The sequence below is a fragment of the Haliotis asinina genome, chromosome 4, assembly GCF_037392515.1.
Source record: "Haliotis asinina isolate JCU_RB_2024 chromosome 4, JCU_Hal_asi_v2, whole genome shotgun sequence".
NCBI classification, from domain to species: domain Eukaryota; kingdom Metazoa; phylum Mollusca; class Gastropoda; order Lepetellida; family Haliotidae; genus Haliotis; species Haliotis asinina.
In genome coordinates this window covers 13,995,026-14,017,688 of record NC_090283.1, presented here as the reverse complement: position 1 = coordinate 14,017,688, position 22,663 = coordinate 13,995,026, and the positions used below count along the sequence as shown (strand labels likewise).

Here is a 22,663-nt window from a genome sequence, read left to right as displayed (position 1 = left end):
GATTTATATATCTTAATGATGTATGCCCCATTGTATATGTCACTTGCAAAACAAGTGCTGATAACAGCATAATATAGAAAAGAAGGGAAGATTGTTCAACATTTTTTTGTGAAAGTGGTGTCAGTTCTGAAGGGTCTGATATCTGATACTGGTCTGATATCGAGGACAGTACATCCTCATTACGTGTCCACGTGCATCAAAAGGAGGATGGATCATCAGTGATAACAAAGAACGATTTTTTGTCTAGTCTGGTCCAAAGTCGACACTTTACACACCCTTCACGATAAAGGCCTAGTATTGCTAACTGAGGCAATAAGTGCATGAGTAAGTTTTACACCGCACTCAGCGATATGGCGGTGGACTGTGAGCAATCAAATCTGGACCAGACTATTCAGTGATCAACAGCATGAGCATCGATCTACGCAATTGGGACACGACAACGTGTCAACCACGTCAGCGAGCATGACCATCCCGTTAATCGCCGCTTACGACAAGCGTGGGTTACGGAAGATCAGTTCTAACCCGGATCGTTATGTATCTACAGCAACAAACAACAGATAGGTTATCGATCAGGTTATAACCTATGATTGATTTTTGTCGTTGATTATTCTACATTTAATATGCTCATGATTTACCTTAGTGCGGCGAAGATGGGGTACACTAGCGGTAAAGGTGTTCGCTCGTCAAGCCGAAGATTCGAAGATATAGCTAAAACGGAGTAACACTAAACTCACGCACTCACGCACTCACGCACTCACTCACGCTCTTTCTTACCTTGATCATACTGCACGTAGTGTCTGGCCTCAGTTGGCGTTGTCGTGTAGCGTTTCATCACGTTGTCGTCCATCATGGCGGAGCCTCGGAACAGGCTGAAACACCCGGGGCTGCACAGGACGCAGCCAATCACATGCTCTGTTGCTTTCTGCAGCCAATGACTGACAGCATACTCAAACTTCTGGTACCACACCATTGGACCTGGTAAGAAACGCAGTAATATACACTGGCAAGATGGTTCGTCATTGATGGTTTGTGTTGTTTGAATTATTCGTTTCACAACAACACCGGATTGTCTGGTCCAGAATAGACTATTTACAGACCACCGTCATATAGCAGTAACATTGCTGAGTGTGGCGTTGAACAACACATAAACCAACCACAAAAGCATCCATAAGGTTGTTGGTTTGGTTAGTTACAGAATGTCAAACGGAACCATTCCATTTGGACAGTTTGCAGAGCGTATTCCAAATAATATGTCCCACTACCTTAGGACGTTGTTAGGGTTTGGATCTGATGGTCCCGTCGATACCTTTAAGTCCCGCCCATATTAAACCATTTCAGATACTCCCGGGTAAACAGACATTGTGTAAGCTATATCACGAGCTATGTACAAAAGTACAAGAGGGGTATATGTAATTACTTGTTAATACTCGTAATGTCCAGTTTTGTTGCGTTTACGGTTTAGAGGATCACGTGTGCATGTCTGTCGTAAAAGTCAGCCTAAATGGGGATCGGGTGGTCGAACTACCAATCTCAGATAGTTGCTCAGGCTTACTGATCCTGATCGATTATTAACACTTTAGTGATATAAATAATATTCACGTCTGTAGCGCTTCCATACGCCAAGTGAATGCTCAAAGCTCATGCACACAGATGCTGAGCGATATGTAGCCTTATTTAAAACATCTTATGAAAAGTCTCTATTGGTCATGGGTATTCAAATTTTATCCCGTGTCTTTGCTCCCCACCTGAGCCAATTGGATGTATTCTTCCACACGCAGCTCCTACGTTCGGGTCCCGCCTCATCCTGTCCACCAACATTCGGAGAGCCTCGGGTTGAAAATCGACGTCACCATCAAGAGCCAATAGGAACGTGTTATCGGCTCGTACGCGCTTCCGGTTGATGTCGATTTGCTCAGACATGAGCCTATTGGCCAGGAAGTAATATAGGTACATCACCTGCAAGGACGACATGGTGAGTTGAAGTCATGTTCCTCTCATCTGTGCTGACAGTGATAATAGTATAATTATGATACAATCCATACAATCCAGTGATTAACAGCATGAGCATCAGTCTATTTTTTTGACTGGATATCGCTGCACTAATGCTGCTTGTGGCGTTAAACAACAATTATACAAAAATACAAATACGTTTTTAATGTTCGTAGGCTGGTTGGTTTATGGTTTAACACCGCACTCAGCAACATACAAGCTATACGGTGGTTGTCTGTAAATATTTGAGTCTGGTCCAGATAATCCAGTGATTAAAAGCATGAGCATCGATCTACGCAATTGAGTTATGATGACACGTTTCAACGTGTCCCGCTAGTCGCTCTTACGAAAGTATGGGTTACTGAAGATCAATCCTAACCCAGATCTAAACCTCACAAGACACTGGAATTTAGCCAGAAATGTTCAAATATTTAAAGAAACAGATCAAATATTTAAACACAGACCAATACCTCAAGCACATCCATGTTGACACTGTAAGCACAACCAGTAGTCATTTTCTTTCTTTTTGTTTTTGGTTTCTGTTTCCGATCATATCCATTATATATGGATTATCATATTGTATATCCGTTATGTATGGATTATTATATTGTATATCCATTATGTATGGATTATTATATTGTATATCCATTTTGTATGGATTATTATATTGTATATCCATTATGTCTGGACTATTGTATTGTATGTCCATTATGTGTGGATTATTGTATTGTATATCCATTATGTATGGATTATTATATTGTATATCCATTATTATCAATTATTATATTGTATATCCATTATATATTTTACACAACTGCAAGGTGATTTGTAATATATTCCACAACATAACATGCATAATGGAAGGCCAAGGTTATCCGATCTCTTAATTTATTCTTATTGAGCCATATTGGTTCCTCATCTTATCATTTAATCATTATCGAAATCACAATCACATGTAGAAGAATACATTAAGTGAAAGGAAAAGGTTCAACACTTAATTTACCTGTGTATTAAAACCAGTACTCAGGATACTCTCGGTTATATTTTTCCTAAAGGCGATAGTTAATTATGAGAAACATCTGTTTAATCATCACAGACGTTTGTATTTAGTATCGGAGTGGATGTCTGATACCAGGAACTGTAACTTTGGAATATGTTGGAACATGGTACACTCAGTTACTTAGTGCAAATGATGTGGATGTGAAATTCGCGATATTTTGCCCCCACTGAATAAACTGCTGTATTATCGAGACTGATCGGACATCTTTTCATTTTGCTTACCAAACACCTGAAATGATCCGTGTTCCTTCAAGTACATACTTGTGACTGAAATGTGTTGAAAACGCCCGCTTGATAGGCCTACCTGATTTACATCTGCCCAATCCTTGACCCATCTGTCTCCTGCTGTTTGCCAACTTTGACAATCCCTCTGCCGTGTCTAAACTGATCCCTGCCTAGCTCGCGACACGTCTGTCTCCACGTCTGTTACACCCGCTTCTAACCCCCACACTGTCTAACTCTGACCCTACCTCTCTGGCAATGCTGATCTTGAACTGTCTAACTGTTGGAATTTCCCCCTCTACCTCCGTCGCACTCTCGATGCTGATGATCCAAGTCTGCCAAATCGCGACATATCTGACCTCACACCTACCAAACCATCAACGCCCCTGACCCTGAGCTTCCTCACTCTGGGAATACCAGAATATCTGGGAATACCTTGACGTTCCTGTCCCCGAACTTTCTATCTCTTTACTTACTTTCCAGTCATTCCTAAGTCTGCCTCTCCAGTCCTACCTCTACCGATACGTTGGCGTCACGACATTTCTACCTGTGCTAAGGTCTCTCCCTACCTGACTCCATCTCTTTCGGTGACGTATTTTCATCTTGTCCTTCAGATGCACCGTCAGCGTGTTGCCCCCTTGAAGTGTCCACACCAGCCGGCCCCCATAAGGAGTCTCAGTACGTGTTGGAGCGGGGATAGTATGTGGCGTGTTGTATTCGTCTCTGTGTAGAACATAGTGAGTGAGCTTAGTTTTTACGCGGCGTTTAGTTATATTCAAGCAATATCACGGCGTATAACCAGAAATGGGCTTCAAATGTCGACATCATTTAACCACTACGCTACGCTGGATCATAAAACGCCTTTTCTAAAATCCAGCATTTAATTTTGGGACTGCTCTATGGTGTAAAGAGTCGAAGATCGGAATACCGGTGGTTCATCCCCTGAGCAGCACTAACCGATGGCGATTGTTGTTGCCTTGCATGAAGAGTGACATTAGATGAAACAGTCTTGTCGGCCCCCTAGAACTTTCCATATCACTTAAGGCTAACACAATAACACTGTAATACGTCTTGAGTAGTACTTGCAGCAACCCTCGCAAACCACACGCATATACGGACGCAGAGCAGCAAGTACACACCTGCGTGCATACGGACTCATGAATCTCAAGGTTAGAATTGATTTTCAGCAACTCATGCTTTCCGTTTGGAGAGACTAAAATGATACGGTTGTCAGACTCGCTAATTTGATTGATACGTCATCGTATCCGATTTGCATAGATGGATCCTCATGCTGTTGATCACTGGATTGTCTGGTCCAGACTCGATTATTTACACACCGCCGCCATACAGCTGGATTACTGCTGAGTGCGACGTTAAACAGCAAACAACTTAAAGAGAGGAAGTCCGACGTTCGTCCAGACCAGCGTCAATGACGTACCGTAAGGCGACGTTAATCACCCGCAGAAGTTGCTTCACCCAGTCGTTGACGTCGTAATCCACATCGCCGTCTTTGTGAGGCTGAAAGGCGTCGTCGAAGAAGATGTGAGCTGAAACAGACAAACTTAACAATCAACAGATCTGCCATCAAATCTTTGATGTTTGTATAGGGAAATTTCAAAAATATTATTTATAGGACAACTAATTCGAAGACGCCTCGCTCCAAGCTGATATTAATAATCTATATCTGTAAGTATCTATGGATCAGTGGTTAAAGGGGCACTGATGCGGGGCGAATAATGTTTCTCGCCAATGGTCTAACTGTAAAACCAAACTGCAAATTGGTCAGCACCCGCTCCCTCGACCGTGACGGACAAAGGGACTGGGGTCCGGTCCATATTAGGAGAATATCTTCACCTAAACAGTCAGGAGGCTGGATACCCATCATATGCCATTATTTAAAAACAACAAAATAACAAAGTAACAAAATATCCCAGCAGTGTAGGTTTTTTTTCCGGATGCTTGGATGGTATAGTGACTGATCCAATTCGATCCTATTTCTGTGTTTTTTACCTCGATACTAGTATTTAATCATGTCATGTGAAAATATATCTACAGGCACATAGCAAACCATTTGTTTCAGTCCGAAAGAATGGAAAGCTTTATATCTAGATAGTTTTGAGTGTTTCCCAAACTGTGATAGCAAATATCATACGTAAATTTTGGTAGATATGGTAGCTACCCTGGTTTATTATCTATGATAATAAAAACACAGAGTTGATTTATTTGTATTCGTAAACTAAAAACAAAGATTTTGCCATTGGTAGAGAAATCTGAAAATTGTCTTATCAAAAAATGATTACACCTATTTACCCAAGTACACAGCAAATGCCTGTGTGTATTTCTTATGTAACGAAGTTCCGTTGGTATCCTCAAAACAGTTTCGGCCCATAAGTATTTTCAGGCTGCATGCGACACTGAGATTACATCTTTCTTGCTGTAACTCGCGTTTGATGGTGTAAACCTACACGTGTAATTTGTCATCATTCTCTTGATGGTCAGTTAATGATTTTATGACAGGTATAATTAGGACAAATACACCTCAACTTCTAAAATGCCTCTCAAACAAGGTATAATTAGTGGTAACGCCACTCAGGTTACTCAATAAAGGTTCCCTTTTTCTCATTTCTCCTGTCTGGAGTAAATACTCAACATTATAAATTAAGGCCTGTAGTGGCAAATGTTTTTTACGTTATGTAATATGTGCATGTAAGTGATGCAAGAGGGTTTATCAGCTGAGTTACTAAAACAAACATCGATCAAAGGATTAACCGATAACACACTGATTGATTAATTGCTTTTATCTTCTACAGCGGATTTGTCAAAATGCACTGTGTGTTGATGTACTAATCTATACTGACTACACCCTGTCGTAAAGTGCGAGTGTAAAAACAGCATCCTCCCTTCAAAGAATTGACCACGTGCACCATTGCGTTGATTGATTGATTGCTCATTATTGGTTAACTAAATTACCTAGAATGGCGGACATCATACAGTTAGTTGCCAGGTGTGCTATCTTGGGTGACCAATGAGAAGTTTATCAGGTTTTGACCAATGTGAAAGACCTGAAACGATGTGTTACTTTTTCGCAAATTAGACTGTTGTAAGAAACACGACACAGAGCAGGATTATTTGCCAGCTGCAGATGAATGGAATATCGTTCTTTTATGTGGATATTGATGGATACATTCCTGAACAAGGTAGTAGCCTGACATTGTTGCTATAAAATTAGTCTGTTTTACATTCATTATTTGCATTTTGTTTTAATATATTAGTTGTAGCATTCAGCAGAATCTATATGACAGAAAATACACACTAGATTGCGTATGTGTGTGAAATAGGATCCACATTGGCAGCCTATACAATGTTTAAATGTTACAGTCATGTTAGAAATTTACTATAAGTACAAACAGACCGTGTATTCTTTTATTAACTTTAAACATCATACAAATATGACAATAAACTAATTAGGGTTATGATACAAAATATAGAGACGTACATTGGCTTCGTTATTTTCCCGTCCTAATAGTTTTTTACCATTTCTACCAATGGCAGATGATTAACCTTCAAAGTGCTTCATTTGTTTTCATAATGCATTTGTAATGAAGTAAAAATGACTTCACCTTAGTTGATCTGTCCATAATTAAACTCTCAATTGCGCCTACGGACTGAGGTCACAAACCAGTCACGAATTCTGGGATATCATCCGGGTACTCAGGGGAGAAAAACAATAACAAAAGTTTAAACGGGTCCACGGAAATTGCTCCGCCTCAGTGCCCTTTTAATTAATATAGGGAAGGTGCGCGATATTACTGGCAGAACAACTAGTTTTTTAGATTCTTTCTTCAGTCTCCTTGAGATCAATATCCGTTAGTATGAACACTCAGAACAGCCCAGCGATCAAATAATTCATGTTTAGTTTTGAATGTGGTGTGATACTATTTACATGACAACTAGTTCGAAGACTCGTAGTTAATCTGTATCTTTAAGCATCAACATGTCAGCGATCAAATGTCTGACGTAGAAATCTATATCCGAAAAAGTATCAACAGACCAGCGGGATCAAAGCTTCCATGCTGATTTGCATTTTGAGGCGCCGTATACGCCGTATTGAGAGGTCAATTAGTTCGAATATTCCTTACCTTCAAACTCGTAGTAATCAATATCGGTCTCAAACGTTTTGATGGCTTTTCGCCTGGCACTCTGATCCTCATCCAGTCTGGGGAGAAATATGTTCAAAATATTGAAACATAGATCACAATATATTTTAGACACAGAAGTTTGGGGTTATTTTTTCACAGGATGACAACTGATCATGAACGTTTATACAAACGTTCAGTATTATGTTTGAAGGTGAACTTGTTTGGCAGGTCCACCTAGATCATCAGAGCATGTCAGCTTACTTTATTCATTATTGCATTTAGAAACGTTTGTATGTCGCGATTCGATAATTCGATACACATAAAAATCTAAGTCTTGGCCGTATACAGAATTTACTAATAATGCTGAAGATTATTAACAGAGCACTGTATCCATCCACAATGTGCTTACTCAAGGCGAATAAAATGTGAGAAAAAGTAAACGACATGAAATAATAGTATGAAATACAGCCTTTGAATAAGAGCATGGAAGAAGGCCTGTGAATAACGGCAGGATGTGAAGTCTATGAGTTAGTGTCTTCGAATGACAGCGTGTAAAAAGTATACGAATAATAGCCTAAAAATATATGCGTCTTGAGTTTTGACTTGAATACAGGTAACTATTATGAAAGCTTGATGTCCAGTCCAGATGTTTCACACATGAGGTCCATTGCTGGTCAGATTGCACTGAATAAAACATTGTCCCACTAATGTGTTCAAACAAAGGAGATCATATGCTTCTCTAGATGCTAATGCGGTCTGATGTACGCCTCGTTCTAGCAGTGTTATTACTCGGCTGTAGGTGTGCGTCTCTTTGGAAGGGATAACACTGCTACAAAGAGCCATACATCAGACCGAATTAACCGAGAAAGAAGCATACAACGTGTTTATCCTACTGTCATATTAAATTACAAAATATCATTTCATTTTGTTATGAAGATCGCTACCCACTATGTAAAATGTAAACAAAATGGCGCCTGCCTCTCGGCTGGATTTTTAAAACCAGTGAAACATAATCTGACAGGGTTAAAACTGCTCTAAAAATGATTAGTTATGTTTATGTTGAGTGTGCAAAAGATGTAATGTATAAAATATATAAATAAAGTGGTGAAAGTGAACTCAAAAACAGCTGATCGAACGGTATAGAGCTCCGGGCACTGCATGTGTCACGTGTATACGCTGCGTTTGCAATGCTTTAATTTGCCAGTCGGCCATCGGGGCCTGCAGACTTCAAAACGTACAGTCCCTGAATGAAAATCTGCAGGCCCATTTCTTTACATTCAAACAAATAATAACAAAACAGACTACACTGTTCACATTCCTACGATCAGAACGCTGAAGTATCAGGAAGTGAAAAATAAAGTTATCGTAACTTGACAAACCGTGGATGATTCCCGAAGGTTAATAAAAAAAGAAAGAAAGAAAACAATTATGAGAAAACATTCCAGTTAAGAAAAGACAGAGAATTTACTGAAGGCAACGAGGGACTGCAAATATTAACCCGGCCGGCCCGATACAATAACAACCGGCACCGGGCCTCCGGGCAGACGGTTTTTTCGAAGGCGGTGTAAACATGAGACAGCTGATATTCTCACCTATACACTGATCTCAGCATCTGTATCATTTCATTCTCCGATTCATGCCACATGGTAGCACACACATAGATCATAGGGGTGTCGTCCTTCCTCATAGTGGTGGTGTCCCTCAAGTCAAAGACATCACTGTCGCCGAGGTGAGGAACGTTCACTCGTGATACATTTTTCTCCTGAAACAAATGGCATGTATCATCAAAGTACGAGCTAAAGGTATTCTCCCTTTGACAAAACTATTAGCACTATTATTAACGCAAACGCTCCGTGACACAAACTGATGAAAGAAGATTTATCTCATGAAGGGGATACATGTGTAGATATATATGATCTTACACCTCAGATTGTGTCGCAATTATGTGAAGCCCATAAAGTAATGAGTTCGAAGTAATGAGTTCCCATTTTCTTATGATGCGTGTGTGTCATTCTGTAATACGTATCCTGAAACAAATAATTCCATGAATATATGGCATGTAAAGAATGCCACAGTCTTTGAACTACGTTTCATATATTTCATGATTGTAACTTATGAACTGTTATTTCTGTGAAACATGCTCATTTCAGAGAGTAGATTTAGTATACGACATGGCCAAGTAATCAAAAATACCTTCTTCAGTCTGTTCTATTTTTGAACATAATGCCAAAAGGGTAACTATTTCAGGTAATTATTTACAGTTGAGAGAAGATAGATAACACTCCTAATGTGAGCTAATTGGGGTGGCACAATTGTTAAAGTGTTTGCTTGTCACTCCGAATACCTAAATTCAATTTCTTTTTTCAATTACAGTGCTTGAAACTATGTCAGCGATTCCTACCCGGAACATTTACGGTAGTCTAGTGGTTAAAACGATGGCTTGTCACCCCGAAGATTCGAATCCCCACATGGGTACAGTATCTGGTAGGGCTGGAACGGGTAATCGGTTACTCGAATCCGTCCCATTTCCAGGAATCGAGTACCCGGAAAGAGAGATAACTATGAAATGGCAAGGGCAGATAATAACATGTCTTTTTTCATTACTGACCTAACACACATTTGCTCCACTGGTATTGTCCGCTAATGGAGCTTATTACTAACGACTGTAATTTATCTGCGCATGAGCAGTGCGTAGTAAAGTGACAGTAACAGCAGGAAAAATGTTCTGTGACTTTACGAGGAACATACGTAATAGTGTTATTCTTACACTGGTTAAACAGACGTATATAAATAGCTACAGATACGTTTTAATGTCTTATTGCCACCCTTTAAAATGTTGAATAAAAATCTCTGTCAAATCGTGATTGAATATTCAGAACGTAGACAGAAAGGGCTGTATTCTTTACATTTCCGGGAACTCGATTCCTCTCTCTGCTCCCATCCCCTTAGATGGTACCGTAATATCCCAAAAGAACGACCCATATCCTCATAAAAACCATTCATATTCATTGAATATCAAGTCACGACTATACTGTCAAGTGTAGACCTTTGCTCATAAAATCAATCCATCGTTCATTCAACTTAAGAAGCTTTCGAATATTACTGGCAAGGCAAAATAAAAAAATAACCAATGTTGATGGGGTTTTTTTCGCATCCCATAAGTAATAGGACCGATAGGTCGTTTTTCTGTTTTCTATTTTTTAAATCATGTTTTGATGATTGACTGGTTGATATTTTATGTCGCCCAAAACAAGGCCCCTACGTTGTGAAATACATTTCAGTTAGGTGACACGCGAAAAGTAGATTGATGGTATGCCCCTCCAGATTGTCCCATGACACAGATAACTTTTCATCAGGGTTAAGACAACAAACTTTCAGATAAATAAAGGTTATATTTATAAAACCGACACTTTAAGAAGATTTGAATTTGTTATAGAGGCCTATTGTTGTCTACTATCGGACTGCCGAGTAATGTAGCCTATACTAAACAAACAACTCACACCGAGCTGGGTCACATAAATATTCTGTTACGCTTTATTAGCTGAAGTCAGTAAGATAAATGTATGACTCTCAAGGACTTCAAGGAGCTCCCAATGGCTGTACACGTACTTGGCATTGTTTATGGTCAACCCGACCTTGCAGTTTATTACATTCACGACAATAAAGCAAACCTTGGGTGTACGGGTAGAAATGTAGGTATTTGGCTTTAGCCACGGAGTTGTGTTGAATTTCGAGTTAAATAAAATGATTCAATCTATTTGTAATGTTGGAACTAGATGAATCATAGATCCTTGTGAATCCTGAGTCAGGGCCACGGGGTAGTCTAGTGGTTTAAGCGTTCTCTCTTTACACAGAAGGGCAGGGTTCGATACCCCACATTAGTACAACACATGAAGCCCTATTGTCCCCGCCGTGAATTTGCTGTAATATTGCCAAACGTGGCGTAAAACTCACTCACTCACTTCTTAGTAAAAAATTATTTTAGTCAGACTGGACGAGAACACTATGGTATATAGAATACAGAATGGTATATAGCTGGATATTTGGTGAAACTACGATCACTTCAAGAACACTATGGTATATAGAATACAGAATGGTATATAGCTGAATATTTGGTGAAACTACGATCACTTCAATGAATTCAAACCATGCAGCAACTCAATAAAGGAAAGAGTGAGTGCGCTTTTACGCCGTTTTTAGTAATATTCCAGCAATCCACTGCAGGGGACACCAGAAATGGGCTCCACACATTGTACCCATCTGTGGAATCGAATGCGGGTCTTGAGCGTGACAAGCAAGGACTTAAACCACTAGGCTACCGACCCTATTCATACAGGAGTTAACATCTGAACCATTGGGCGAAAGGACGAGAGTATTGCTAGTCTGCTATGTGAAACTAGGTCACTCGTTCACAAAGCTTACCCATGGCAAAGGCAGTTAACCGTTAAACGTATCTTGTGGAACTGAAACGTTTTTCAAAAGGACAAAGACAGCTGTAATCTTTTGAAGAGTGTAAAAGCCTCTCGTGACAGAAACACGCTGAGCAATTCAATAAGATTTACAGGGAAAACTCTAAGAAACATAACACACCACTGTGGACAGGACAAGGAAATATTGTGCTTCAAAACATCCGGGTAATCTATGGACGTTAACCCATGAAGCAGCTACACCCACACACAGACCAACAGCCCAGGGATAACGTGCGGACTGGGCATATCCTCATAGGTATAGGTGCGTCTCTCATACTGAATCAAACCCAAAATGTACACCGCACCCCCATCGATTTAGAGTTATACAACCCTCCCATATAACTCCATGTTCCCAATCCTTCACATGACACTCCACCTTCATAACTTTAGAAATTATGAAGGGTCTACAAAAACACTCCCAATCGAGTTACTCTTTCTGTGTACCCGGATCCAAATCTCCGCAAATACAGCCTGCCATCCAAAAACTAGAAGACATGTTGCATCTGCTCTCACACAAACACTCGACCTACCAACCCAACAATACATCATATCTACCCGATCCAGATCTCCTCGAATACACCCTGCCCTCCAAGCATTAGAAGACACAAACATTGTACCAACCAAACAAACAATATATGCGCATACCTTGATCCATATCCCATACACCCCTCAAAGATTACAAAAGAAGACATATTGTGTCTACTCTGACCTATCAACTCAACAATACATTCGGTCTACCCCGATCCAAATCTCCTCATATACACCTGCCATCCAAACACTAGACGATATGCTGCATCTGCTCTCACACAAACACTCGACCTACCAACTCAACAATACATTTTGTCAACCCCGATCCATAACCCTTCACACATACCCCGCCCTCCAAACACTTGATGACACATTACAAACACTCGACTTCCCATATAAGTCTCCTCTGCCACCCCGTACCCGCACTTCACCCTTCTAACACCAAAAGACACGCTGCATGAGGGTCTCACACACTGCACTCACATGAACAAGGTACACATTACTGTGTATTCTCTCTTCCTCTCTGTTTCTTTCAAAAATAGCGTTAAAGACATTGAAATCTTCAGATGAGTCGGTTTGTTTTTATACCTATGTTTGGAAGGTTCTGTAATAGTATTTGGGATTCACATTTAAACGCTGGCCTTTGACATCGAGAGCAGTTCCTTAAACCATTATGAACACGCAGAATGTCTCATTATCAAGAGTGAGAAAGTGAGTGGGTTTAGTTTTACACCGCACTCAGCAGTAACCCAGATATATCATGGTGGTGTAAATAACAGTCTGGACCAGACAATCCAGTGATCAACAGTTGACCACCGATTTACGCAACTGGGGCACGATGACTTGCATTAATCAAGTCTGCGAGTCTGACAGTCGATCTCGTTAGTCGCCTCTCACGAGACACATGGCTGACTGATGATAAATTCTAACCCAGATGTTCTCGGGTCTCATCAAGAATGACCACTGACAGCAATACTTCACTCTCATCATCAAGATTGGTCACTGATGGCGATACTTCACGTACCTTCGTTTCTATGTGGGCTTCCTTCACACGCTTCCGGTTCAGGATCAGTGACTGGTCAAGCAGTATTCCACAGTACAGCGGCTTGGCAAATAACCTGTAATATTCGTAACTGGGTTTATGAGTTGGGCTGCCACTGGATTTAACAACTTATACAAGTGAAAAATACAAAGTGCTTTACGGCAAATACATTTTGAGAAATATTTCCGCTCTTTAATGTCACTTACAAACCAGCGAATCGGCATATCCGTAAATATCTGTACACGTATGCATAAGTATAGTGTTTCAAAGCAAGATAGCCCGGAAAGCATGGTCTCCGAACACACTGGATATTGACTGTCGAGAATTTATCATATATTACGAAATAATACCAGTTCTCCTACCTGTATGTCCTGGCCAGTCTCTCGTCGCTCGGATGCCAAATATGATCGACAATGCAAAATAAGGTTATGTACCCAAACACGCCGATCGGAATCCAGTAATCCACGGTAAACTGCAGCAGGAAGTCTGAGAACTCTGGAATTGGTTGCACCCACTCGAAGCTGCAGCCCAGGAACTGTCCATTAATATTACTGACGGAGTAGGAAAGCAGGATGAGACCAAACGTAACAGGCGTCGAAAACAACATTGGGACTGAAAAACACGGGATCTGTGCACGCACCTTGCAGCAGGCCTTGGACATGCCGTAGCACACCGCGCTGCACAGAATGCACACTGCAGCTACCAGAAAAGGGAGTTGCGCAGAGCATGAAGATGTTGCATCTCTAACATCTTCAAGAGTCATCGTCCCATATATGGAGCATCCTGTAGCATTCTTCTTTGTAAGGAAAAAAGTTGCGGCGCAGTCATCGCCACCAGGAGCAAAGATTACAGCCGGAACAACAAGTGTAGTAATTATTTTAATGACGGAGGTAATTAAATCAATCTTCACCCTCTGTTCACGGATGTTACGTCGTATTGTAGCCAAACCTTTGATTCCACTCACGTAGTTCTCCCACCACGTGACCGATATCAGAACGAGGCTGACAGGAAGTAGAATTGCGTTTGTGATGTTGTCTTGCTGGGTGTATGTTCTCAGTGCCCACAGGGCAACAGTCGTTATGTGTACAACTGCCAGGACGCAGTTCAAAACTCCCTTCACGACCTTCATTGCTGTTGATTGCGTGGAGTCATTTCCTGTGTCAGCATTGCCATTCTGTTCCTTTCTTTCAAATATTCTGAAGATCGCAGGAATCACAGCTACGCTAAACGTCACAAAAAAACCGAGCAACGGGTCAACGTTTGGGAGGACGAGGAAGACAAAGACGCAGAGGCCGATGGAGTGAATGATCTCGACGAGGCTTGCCTGGAGATAGAAAGACATCATCGGTACCAGTTATATTTGTATGGAAACAAACGGGATTACCACAGCAGTACAGTGTAGTTCTTGTCCTTTAAGGAGCTTGCACTTACAATTTCATTAACGACTCACCCAACACTATTCCAGGTAAATAGTCGCGGCCTGCAAATAATCAAATCTGGATCAGACAATCCAGTGGTCAGCAGGATGAACACCGGTCTACGTAACTGGATTACACTGACATGTGTCAGCTGATACGCATAAAGTATAAATTGCTGAAGGCCAGTTGTAATCCGGATCTCAATCTCACAAGACACTGATATTTGACCAGAAGTGTTCAAGTATTTAAAAATAAACGTGTAAGTGCGTACTTGCAGCGCGTCATGAGTTACCCAATAAGTTGGTTGCTTCGTTACTGACACCTAAAATGCCGATCAAACAATCAATAGCTGCCTGTGTCTGTTATTTCACCCATCAGTCGTGACCATTGTCCGCATGATCACTGATTCTTTCCCAGTCACCGAGGCTGACCACCCGATAACGATAGTCGCCTTTTAGTGCAAGTGCGTGTAGCTGAACACCAATCCTCTGTAGAGTGGAACCAATAGCCAAAGTATATTTTATGGAAAACGAAGTCTTGACTTTCTTTGAATAAGTTTTAACTGGTAACAACTCATGGAACACTGTGTGCACAAATCACGAATAGGGAACACTCCCCTGGCCCGTTTCAGTCTTATAACAAATGCAGGCATCTTCAGACTTTGTTTTGTAATCTACCTGATTTGTGTGACAAATCGAATAACACAGACTAAGAACACATAAATGTAATTACAGTAAGGTTGATGTTCCCCTTTTTTATAAGTACAACACTCTCCATCAGAACCAGGGACAGTTGGTGGGATACAGCTTGTAACTTTGGAAAAATAAATCTCATAGATGTCTCGTTGAAAACAAAAATCATGGAATCCACGTTACTACCATCTGCAATCTACCTTACCATTTAGTTTCAATCATCATAATGTTACATGAAACAAATATGGAATAAAACTTTGCCTTTTGCATAATCTCAGCTACTATTGACCACAAATCAATACAGTGTTCTTCTTGAAAAGGGCACAGATGGGGATAATGAAGAACTTCGGAAAATGTAACATTTTTGGTAATCTCTGTTACCCCTCATTGTATGATAGCTCTGTAGCTCATAATACACTTATTATCATAATACACTTATTATCATAATACACTTATTATCATAACTTATTACAAACAAATGAATATTATGTATTGATGAAACAAAACCTATAGATGCCATGGAAAGGTATCGAAGGATAGCATTGTTAGAGGGAGTCCGATTAGGTTAAGAATGTTCACTTTAATGTAATTTCGTTACCAAGGTCAAGACGCCTTAGAAACATAACCTAGCAAATGCATTGATTAAGTCATTAGCTGGATTTTATATAGTGCGTATTGTATTAGCGATAGGTATTAGTTCTATAAGAAAAGAATGTATTTTCGCTGCCAAGTAGATCACATGTCATCTCGTACATTGCATCACAGGGATTTTTGTCTTGTTCTTTTTGTATCATCTGTGACATATTACTGCAATTTGCTGTATCCTCTTGAAGCATCTGCCTCGCTATGTCGGTTACGTCCAGTATTTTATGTTAAATATTGTTATATGTAGGTCAGGTAGGTTACGCCCTTAAAAGAACGAAACGATATAAACTTTAATTATGTTTTTATTGTAAAGGAATCTGGAGTAACCTGCTGTTTAGCTTTAACACATTTTCCTCATTACTTTTTGAGCTATTTCACATCATTTTGAGATTTTAACAAGGTATTTGCGTGTTCTAGACTTTGTTAATTCATTAGTAACGTAGATCACGCATACGAGGGGATGTCAATACGTTTTGAGCCTTGAGCATTTTTCATACCCAGATGTTACAGCCTATGGTACGACATTGAACCTTGGGGTGTAGCTGATGTGATATATGAGTTTGGGTATCCTACTCTCAGAAGTTATGGAACAGCTCACATTGACAGAAACACACACACACACACACACACACACACACACACACACACACACACACACACACACACACGCACGCACGCACGCACGCACGCACACACACACACACACACACGCACACCACGGCAGGGAAAATGAATAAAATTGAGTATAGAGCAGTAATTAAGTTTTTAGTTCTTGAAGGAAACTCGGCGAAGAACATTGAAGAAAGGCTTTCAGCAGTTTATGGGAAGTCCTCCCCTTCATCTGCTACCATCAAACGATGGGTCAATGAATTTAAACATGGTAGAGAGAGTCTTGAAGATGACCCCCGTCCAGGTCGCCCAACAGCAAGCACTAGTCAGGAAAACATTGACAGAGTGCATAGACTTGTGCTGGAAAATAGTCGAATCACACTCCACGAGATAGAGGAGACCACAGGCATTTCACACGGATCCATCGAGACAATTCTTCATGAACATCTCGTCACGTCTAAGGTGTGTGCAAGATGGGTGCCAAGAATGCTGACAGATGAAATGAAGCAAACAAGGGTCACCATAAGCAACTCCATGCTAACCAGATACAACAAGAATCCAGAAGATTTTCACTTTAGGCTAGTAACCTGTGATGAAACCTGGATCCACTACTATGATCCTGAGAGCAAACAAGAATCCATGGAATGGAAACATGTCACTTCTCCCAGGACCAAAAAGTTCAAAGCCTCCAGATCAGTGCAGAAGGTAATGGCGACAGTCATCTGGGATAGCAAAGGCGTCATCTACATAGATTACTTACCAAAAGGAAGAGACAATGAATGGGGAATATTACGCTAACTCGTTAAGGCAAGTGCGACAGTCAATGTAGGAGAAGCGCCGGGGCAAGATCAGACGTGGTATTCTTCTACATCAAGACAATGCTCCAGTACACACCTCTCGTGTTGCAGCTGCTGCTGTCCAGGAATGCGGGTACGAAAACTTGCCGCATCCCCCCCGCCCCTACTCTACCATCTGTTCCCAAATCTCAAGAAACACCTGTGTGGTCGTAGATTTCAGGATGATAATGAGCTTATTGCTGCTACTGAGGCTTGGTTTGAGGACCAAAATGGCGCCTTTTACAGAGATTTCATCAGCGACTGGCAGAAAAGATGTCTTGACTCACGGGGACTAATATTTTGTGTTTTTCGATGCAAGGCTCAAAACTTAATGACATCCCCTCGTAGAGATAATGTACAAAATGGTAATCTTGGCTAAGAAATATACTAAACGTCATTCTTTCTTTTCTCTTGAGAGAATAACATAATAGAATATTTATAAATGCTATTTCAGAAAACGTTTTCAGGACTCTCTGTCGTGGGTTGCATTGTACTACCGTCTGGCGACAAAAGTTAGTAATAAAATCAATCCATATGAATATCTGTAGGTAGTCAGATAAGCACGAGGGCGTGCCAGTTAACGCTGTTTGCGATGCCTCTGGGTTGATATTTAACCGCTAACATATTTTTAAATACAAATCCCAACTCCCCAGGCTACAGTTTAAGTGTGACACCAATATTCATAAATGGCTCCTCTTTACAGACAATCGGTGTGAACATCAATTCTAACATAGGTTCTTCACGGTACTATGAAACATGATTTCTGAGTATGTTTTCCAGTATCACTCACCACAATGACAGGTAGTACTTGCACCGATTTGTTCTGTTTTGTGATCATCCTCCACGTGCACGACATCGCCGTGAATACATAGGGGGCCCACATGACGAGAATAAGTGACCACACCCATTTCATGTCTACAATCAGGTCCTTCTGTTTCAACAGGAACCGTACCCTGTTGTTCCCATTATGAGCCGTATTGTTGTCTTTGATTTGTTCTTTGCCAAGTATAAAATGATCATGGATGGGTAGATGGTACGTCATATAGAATATGCAAAGTTTGGACATCACGGACGAACCGAGAATAAGACCAATGAAAACGATGTACGTAAACAATTTGACGATGGCGTTGATGGTCTTCCATATTTCGTATTCCGAGGAAGTTGACAGGCTCGTCTTGGCATCTTCTTGGAATATATCCCATGGCTTGGCTTTCTCTCTGAAAATAATCGAAAATGACCATCGATTATTTGTTATAAACTTTGCTTGTGATGCAATGTTGCGAAACCCCCTTCCAGACTGAACATTCATTTACCATAAATTATTTTTGGATGTTGTTTTAAGGCTTGATATATGTTTGTAAAATATTTATGTTAGACGGATCTACATTTTTTAACCAAAGGGGCATGGTCCTCGTGAGCTCACTGTTTTGAAATCGGTGAATCTGACAGCGAATTGTAAAAGTACTTCAGCTATTCTTGCGCATACGACTTTATATTTGATTAATTGAATACATTTACATGTTTATTGTGCGGCATTTGGTAATTAGCCATTAGCCACGCATGTATGTAATATAGTATACACGCAAGTATATCTTCATCAAACCCTACATCACAATGTGGCTGTGTGTATGAGCGGAGGCTTATTAAAGCAAGCAAAGCTAAGCTACTTACACATGAAAGGGTATGACTTCATCTGAAATTGCTTAAATTAAGAGAAGTTAAGCTGACCTAACCAAACCATACCGATTCTTTTCTTACCTTAACATGCTTTAGATTAGTTAAGAATATCTTACCTTACCTTACCTTACCTTACCTTACCTTACCTTACCTTACCTTACCTTACCTTACCTTACCTTACCTTACCTTACCTTACCTTACCTTACCTTACCTTACCTTACCTTACCTTACCTTACCTTACCTTACCTTAACTTTATGCAACCTAGCTTAGCTCAGCTTAGCTTACATTGGCTTATTTTACCTTATCACACCTTCGTACAAAGCTAAGCTAAGCTAACATTATCTAATCTAACATGATGTAATGCACTCTGTTCTAATCAGGAAATGCATTGTGCTGTGGCCAGTACTTGAATTACATCGAGTGCTGCAAGGGCTATTTGGGACAGTGCCAGCTCCACCTCCATCTCAACTATGACAGTCGTAAATTACTTACATGGGGGAGGTCCTACGACCGCTGTGAACGTTATTATCATACGATGAAACCCTGTTGACGGTGTCAGCCTCCTCGCTTACATACCCGGGATTGTCTGTTCCCGTTGCCATGGTAACGGATGTGATGTAGCGTCTCAAACCACCAACTCTACATCATCAGGTATTACTCTGAAGTTTCCCTTGGTTATCCCAGCACAGGTCGTCAGGTACCTAATGAATCCAAACACAAGTACATTAACACAAACATTAAACAAAGCACTCACACATGACTAATTACATGCAACTATTAACTCAAAGACATTAATCATTGGAGCATAAACACAAAGACGATACAAACTGTCTGTGACACGACAAACCCTGTGACACGACAAGCACTTTATCCGATCACACCCCGGGTAGGTCCACAGATTGACTCCACCCTCAAATAGCATATACCCATGGATACCCAGGGACAGAGGCAAGCGTCCGGCTGTTCCAAATAACACTCTTGTCTCCCTCGGACAGCGCCCGATTGTAACTGCGACAGGCGCGGCCGGTAAGGCTGTTCCAATTAAGAACAAATCTCGATTGTTTCCAATGGACACGCCTAACTGAACCCAGAACACACGAAACCGACAGACTGTTCCAAAGAACTGACTATTGTCTCCCACGGACACCACCCGATTGCACCCAGGATAGTCGCAGCCAGCCACTAACACTGTTTCACATATATGACTCTCCGCTCAGGAGTGAGCTTTTCCAAGAACTGACAACCATGTAAACTGACATCTGATAACAGAGGAGTTGTTTAGGTCCATATTGTGTTATCTGTACAAATTCGTCGCTCTGATAACCCGGATGTCGCGTTCCATTGCTTGAGCATGACGAGCTGTCGCTCACTGTTACTTCACCGACACGATTCATATCAGAGTCCTCTGTGAAGTCGTTTCAAATTGACGTTTCTGAACTTTGACACGAAAGTGGATTTACATACACAAATGATAATCGTTGAATGAGCTTGGCTTGAAGTATAACATATATATTGATATGTATGTATGTATGTATGTATGTATGTATGTATGTGTGTGTGTGTGTGTGTGTGTGTGTGTGTGTGTGTGTGTATGTGTGTATGTGTGTATGTAATTCAATGCTATATAGCAAGGATTTGTCTGTTTATCAATAGGCGCAGCATGTGGCTCGATGCAGTTAAGGGATTGATATACGTGTGATACATGGATGTGAGGTAATTTGTAAATTGGCGTTCGGGGATGGTGATTGAGGAGGGGGGGGTGGTATAGGGGAGAAGTGGTGTACGGCGGTAAGGGTACTGGGGAGGCGGCTGCAAGGAACTAGGTGGTCGGATTGTCTGTACTAGGTACATTGGTGTGAAGTTGCCACAAGTCAACGTGGAGAGGTCAGGAAGTACAAGCTTGAAGTGATCAAGGTCATAAGAATGACCGACAAGCAGATTTTTTTTTTTAGCTTTTCCTGTTTCCTGGGATTCTTTTTTTTTTTCGAAAACGGACCTAAGGCATGGTGACGTGACTGTGTGCTCATCATATATCTGTTCATGGGTACCCGTTTAGTTGATGACGTGACTGTTAACCTAATGACCTCAAATGCGAGTTGTTGAGAGTTGAAATCGAGTTTCTACATCATCATCGTTACATCATCATCACCTCCACCACCAACACCACCATCATCATCATCATCATCATCATCACCACCACCATCATCGTCGTCGTCGTCGTCGTCATCGTCATCGTGGTCGTAGTCGTTTGTGTTTAAAATCCAAACAGGCAATTTGCTAACCGTTCTCAGGGGTACCCTCAGCAGCAGAAAACGTCTCGTTACAAAACAAGCAGCAATCACCCCCATCAGTGTAGACACCCATATATTTACACAACTTTTCCGGGATGTGTTTTGTGTGTACGGAAAGAAATCGTGAACTGTTTATAGTAAAGGACTTATGCATACTTTACATGTTTTCATTCTCAACGGAGTGAAACGCGCAAGGGTATAACTTTCCAATGGTGAAACGCAGTCACTTGTGACAACGTAATCTGACGCTCCTTGTATGTGGTTCACGCTTGACTGAGCCATGAGGGCGTTAAGTCTTTCTCACACAGAAGTTCTATTTAAGGAAAACCTTAATCTTAGAGGTATAATTTCACATTGTCATTATGGAGATGCTTGTTCAAGTGGATTAGTTGCCGACTATTAGTTTCATGTTATGTCCTTAAGGTGTAAGTCAAGGTGATGCTGTATTTACCTCCGTCTCTTTGTTACAGTTTTTCTTTCCCGTTCTCATAACTACCTCTATGTTTGAAATGCATAGAGGGTATATTTCGCAAATGAAGCCAGGGGGATCTGACGATCTGTATTGGACGGTCTTTGCCCTACGAAGAGGAACAGACGAGTGAGTGAGTGAGTGAGTGAGTGAGTGAGTGAGTGAGTGAGTGAGTGAGTGATATGATTGTGTGAGTGAGTGAGTGTAAATTGGCACATGCTTGGACTCCACACTTTCAGTGTCATGTTAGCTTTCACACCAAAGAGATAATTCAATGACTGAGGGGAGACACCAGAAATGGACTCCACAAATTTTACCCATTTCGGGAATCAAACCTAATTCGTCGACGTCACAAGAGACGTCTTTAATGCCTAGACTACTACCCCATCCCAAAAAACCCATTACAGTGCTGTCTCCACAACTCACTCATATCCCGTCTAGTGAACTCTCAGATTGAAGGGAGTATCAAGTGTCGGTGAAACACAAGACCTCGTCCATCCGTGTCCAGTTGTCCCTTGATATAGCCCAAGCTTCAAGAGACCTCATTAAATATATCTACTCCGGAATGTTGGTCTAC

The 22,663-nt window shown here is 41.0% G+C and overlaps 1 protein-coding gene across 4 annotated transcripts in view; it reads right to left on the bottom strand.

Annotated features, from left to right (window-relative positions):
* LOC137281303 (chitin synthase chs-2-like) overlaps positions 1-20,547 on the bottom strand; it is a 32,515-nt gene extending 11,968 nt beyond the window's left edge. The window contains exons 1-11 of one of the 4 annotated variants that reach the window (XM_067812474.1): positions 20,455-20,547; positions 19,819-20,027; positions 18,439-18,865; positions 13,811-14,772; positions 13,431-13,524; positions 9,002-9,171; positions 7,410-7,486; positions 4,709-4,817; positions 3,840-3,993; positions 1,746-1,956; positions 775-975 (exon numbers count right to left, since the gene is read on the bottom strand). In XM_067812474.1, the coding sequence (XP_067668575.1) occupies positions 775-975; positions 1,746-1,956; positions 3,840-3,993; positions 4,709-4,817; positions 7,410-7,486; positions 9,002-9,171; positions 13,431-13,524; positions 13,811-14,772; positions 18,439-18,865; positions 19,819-19,928 (2,515 nt within the window). In that variant the 5' untranslated portion in view covers positions 19,929-20,027; positions 20,455-20,547. Of the gene's footprint in view, positions 1-774; positions 976-1,745; positions 1,957-3,839; positions 3,994-4,708; positions 4,818-7,409; positions 7,487-9,001; positions 9,172-13,430; positions 13,525-13,810; positions 14,773-18,438; positions 18,866-19,818; positions 20,028-20,173 lie in introns of all 4 variants that reach the window. The other 3 variants (XM_067812476.1, XM_067812477.1, XM_067812475.1) reach the window with 3 other exon arrangements.
* Positions 20,548-22,663: the final 2,116 nt, after the last annotated feature.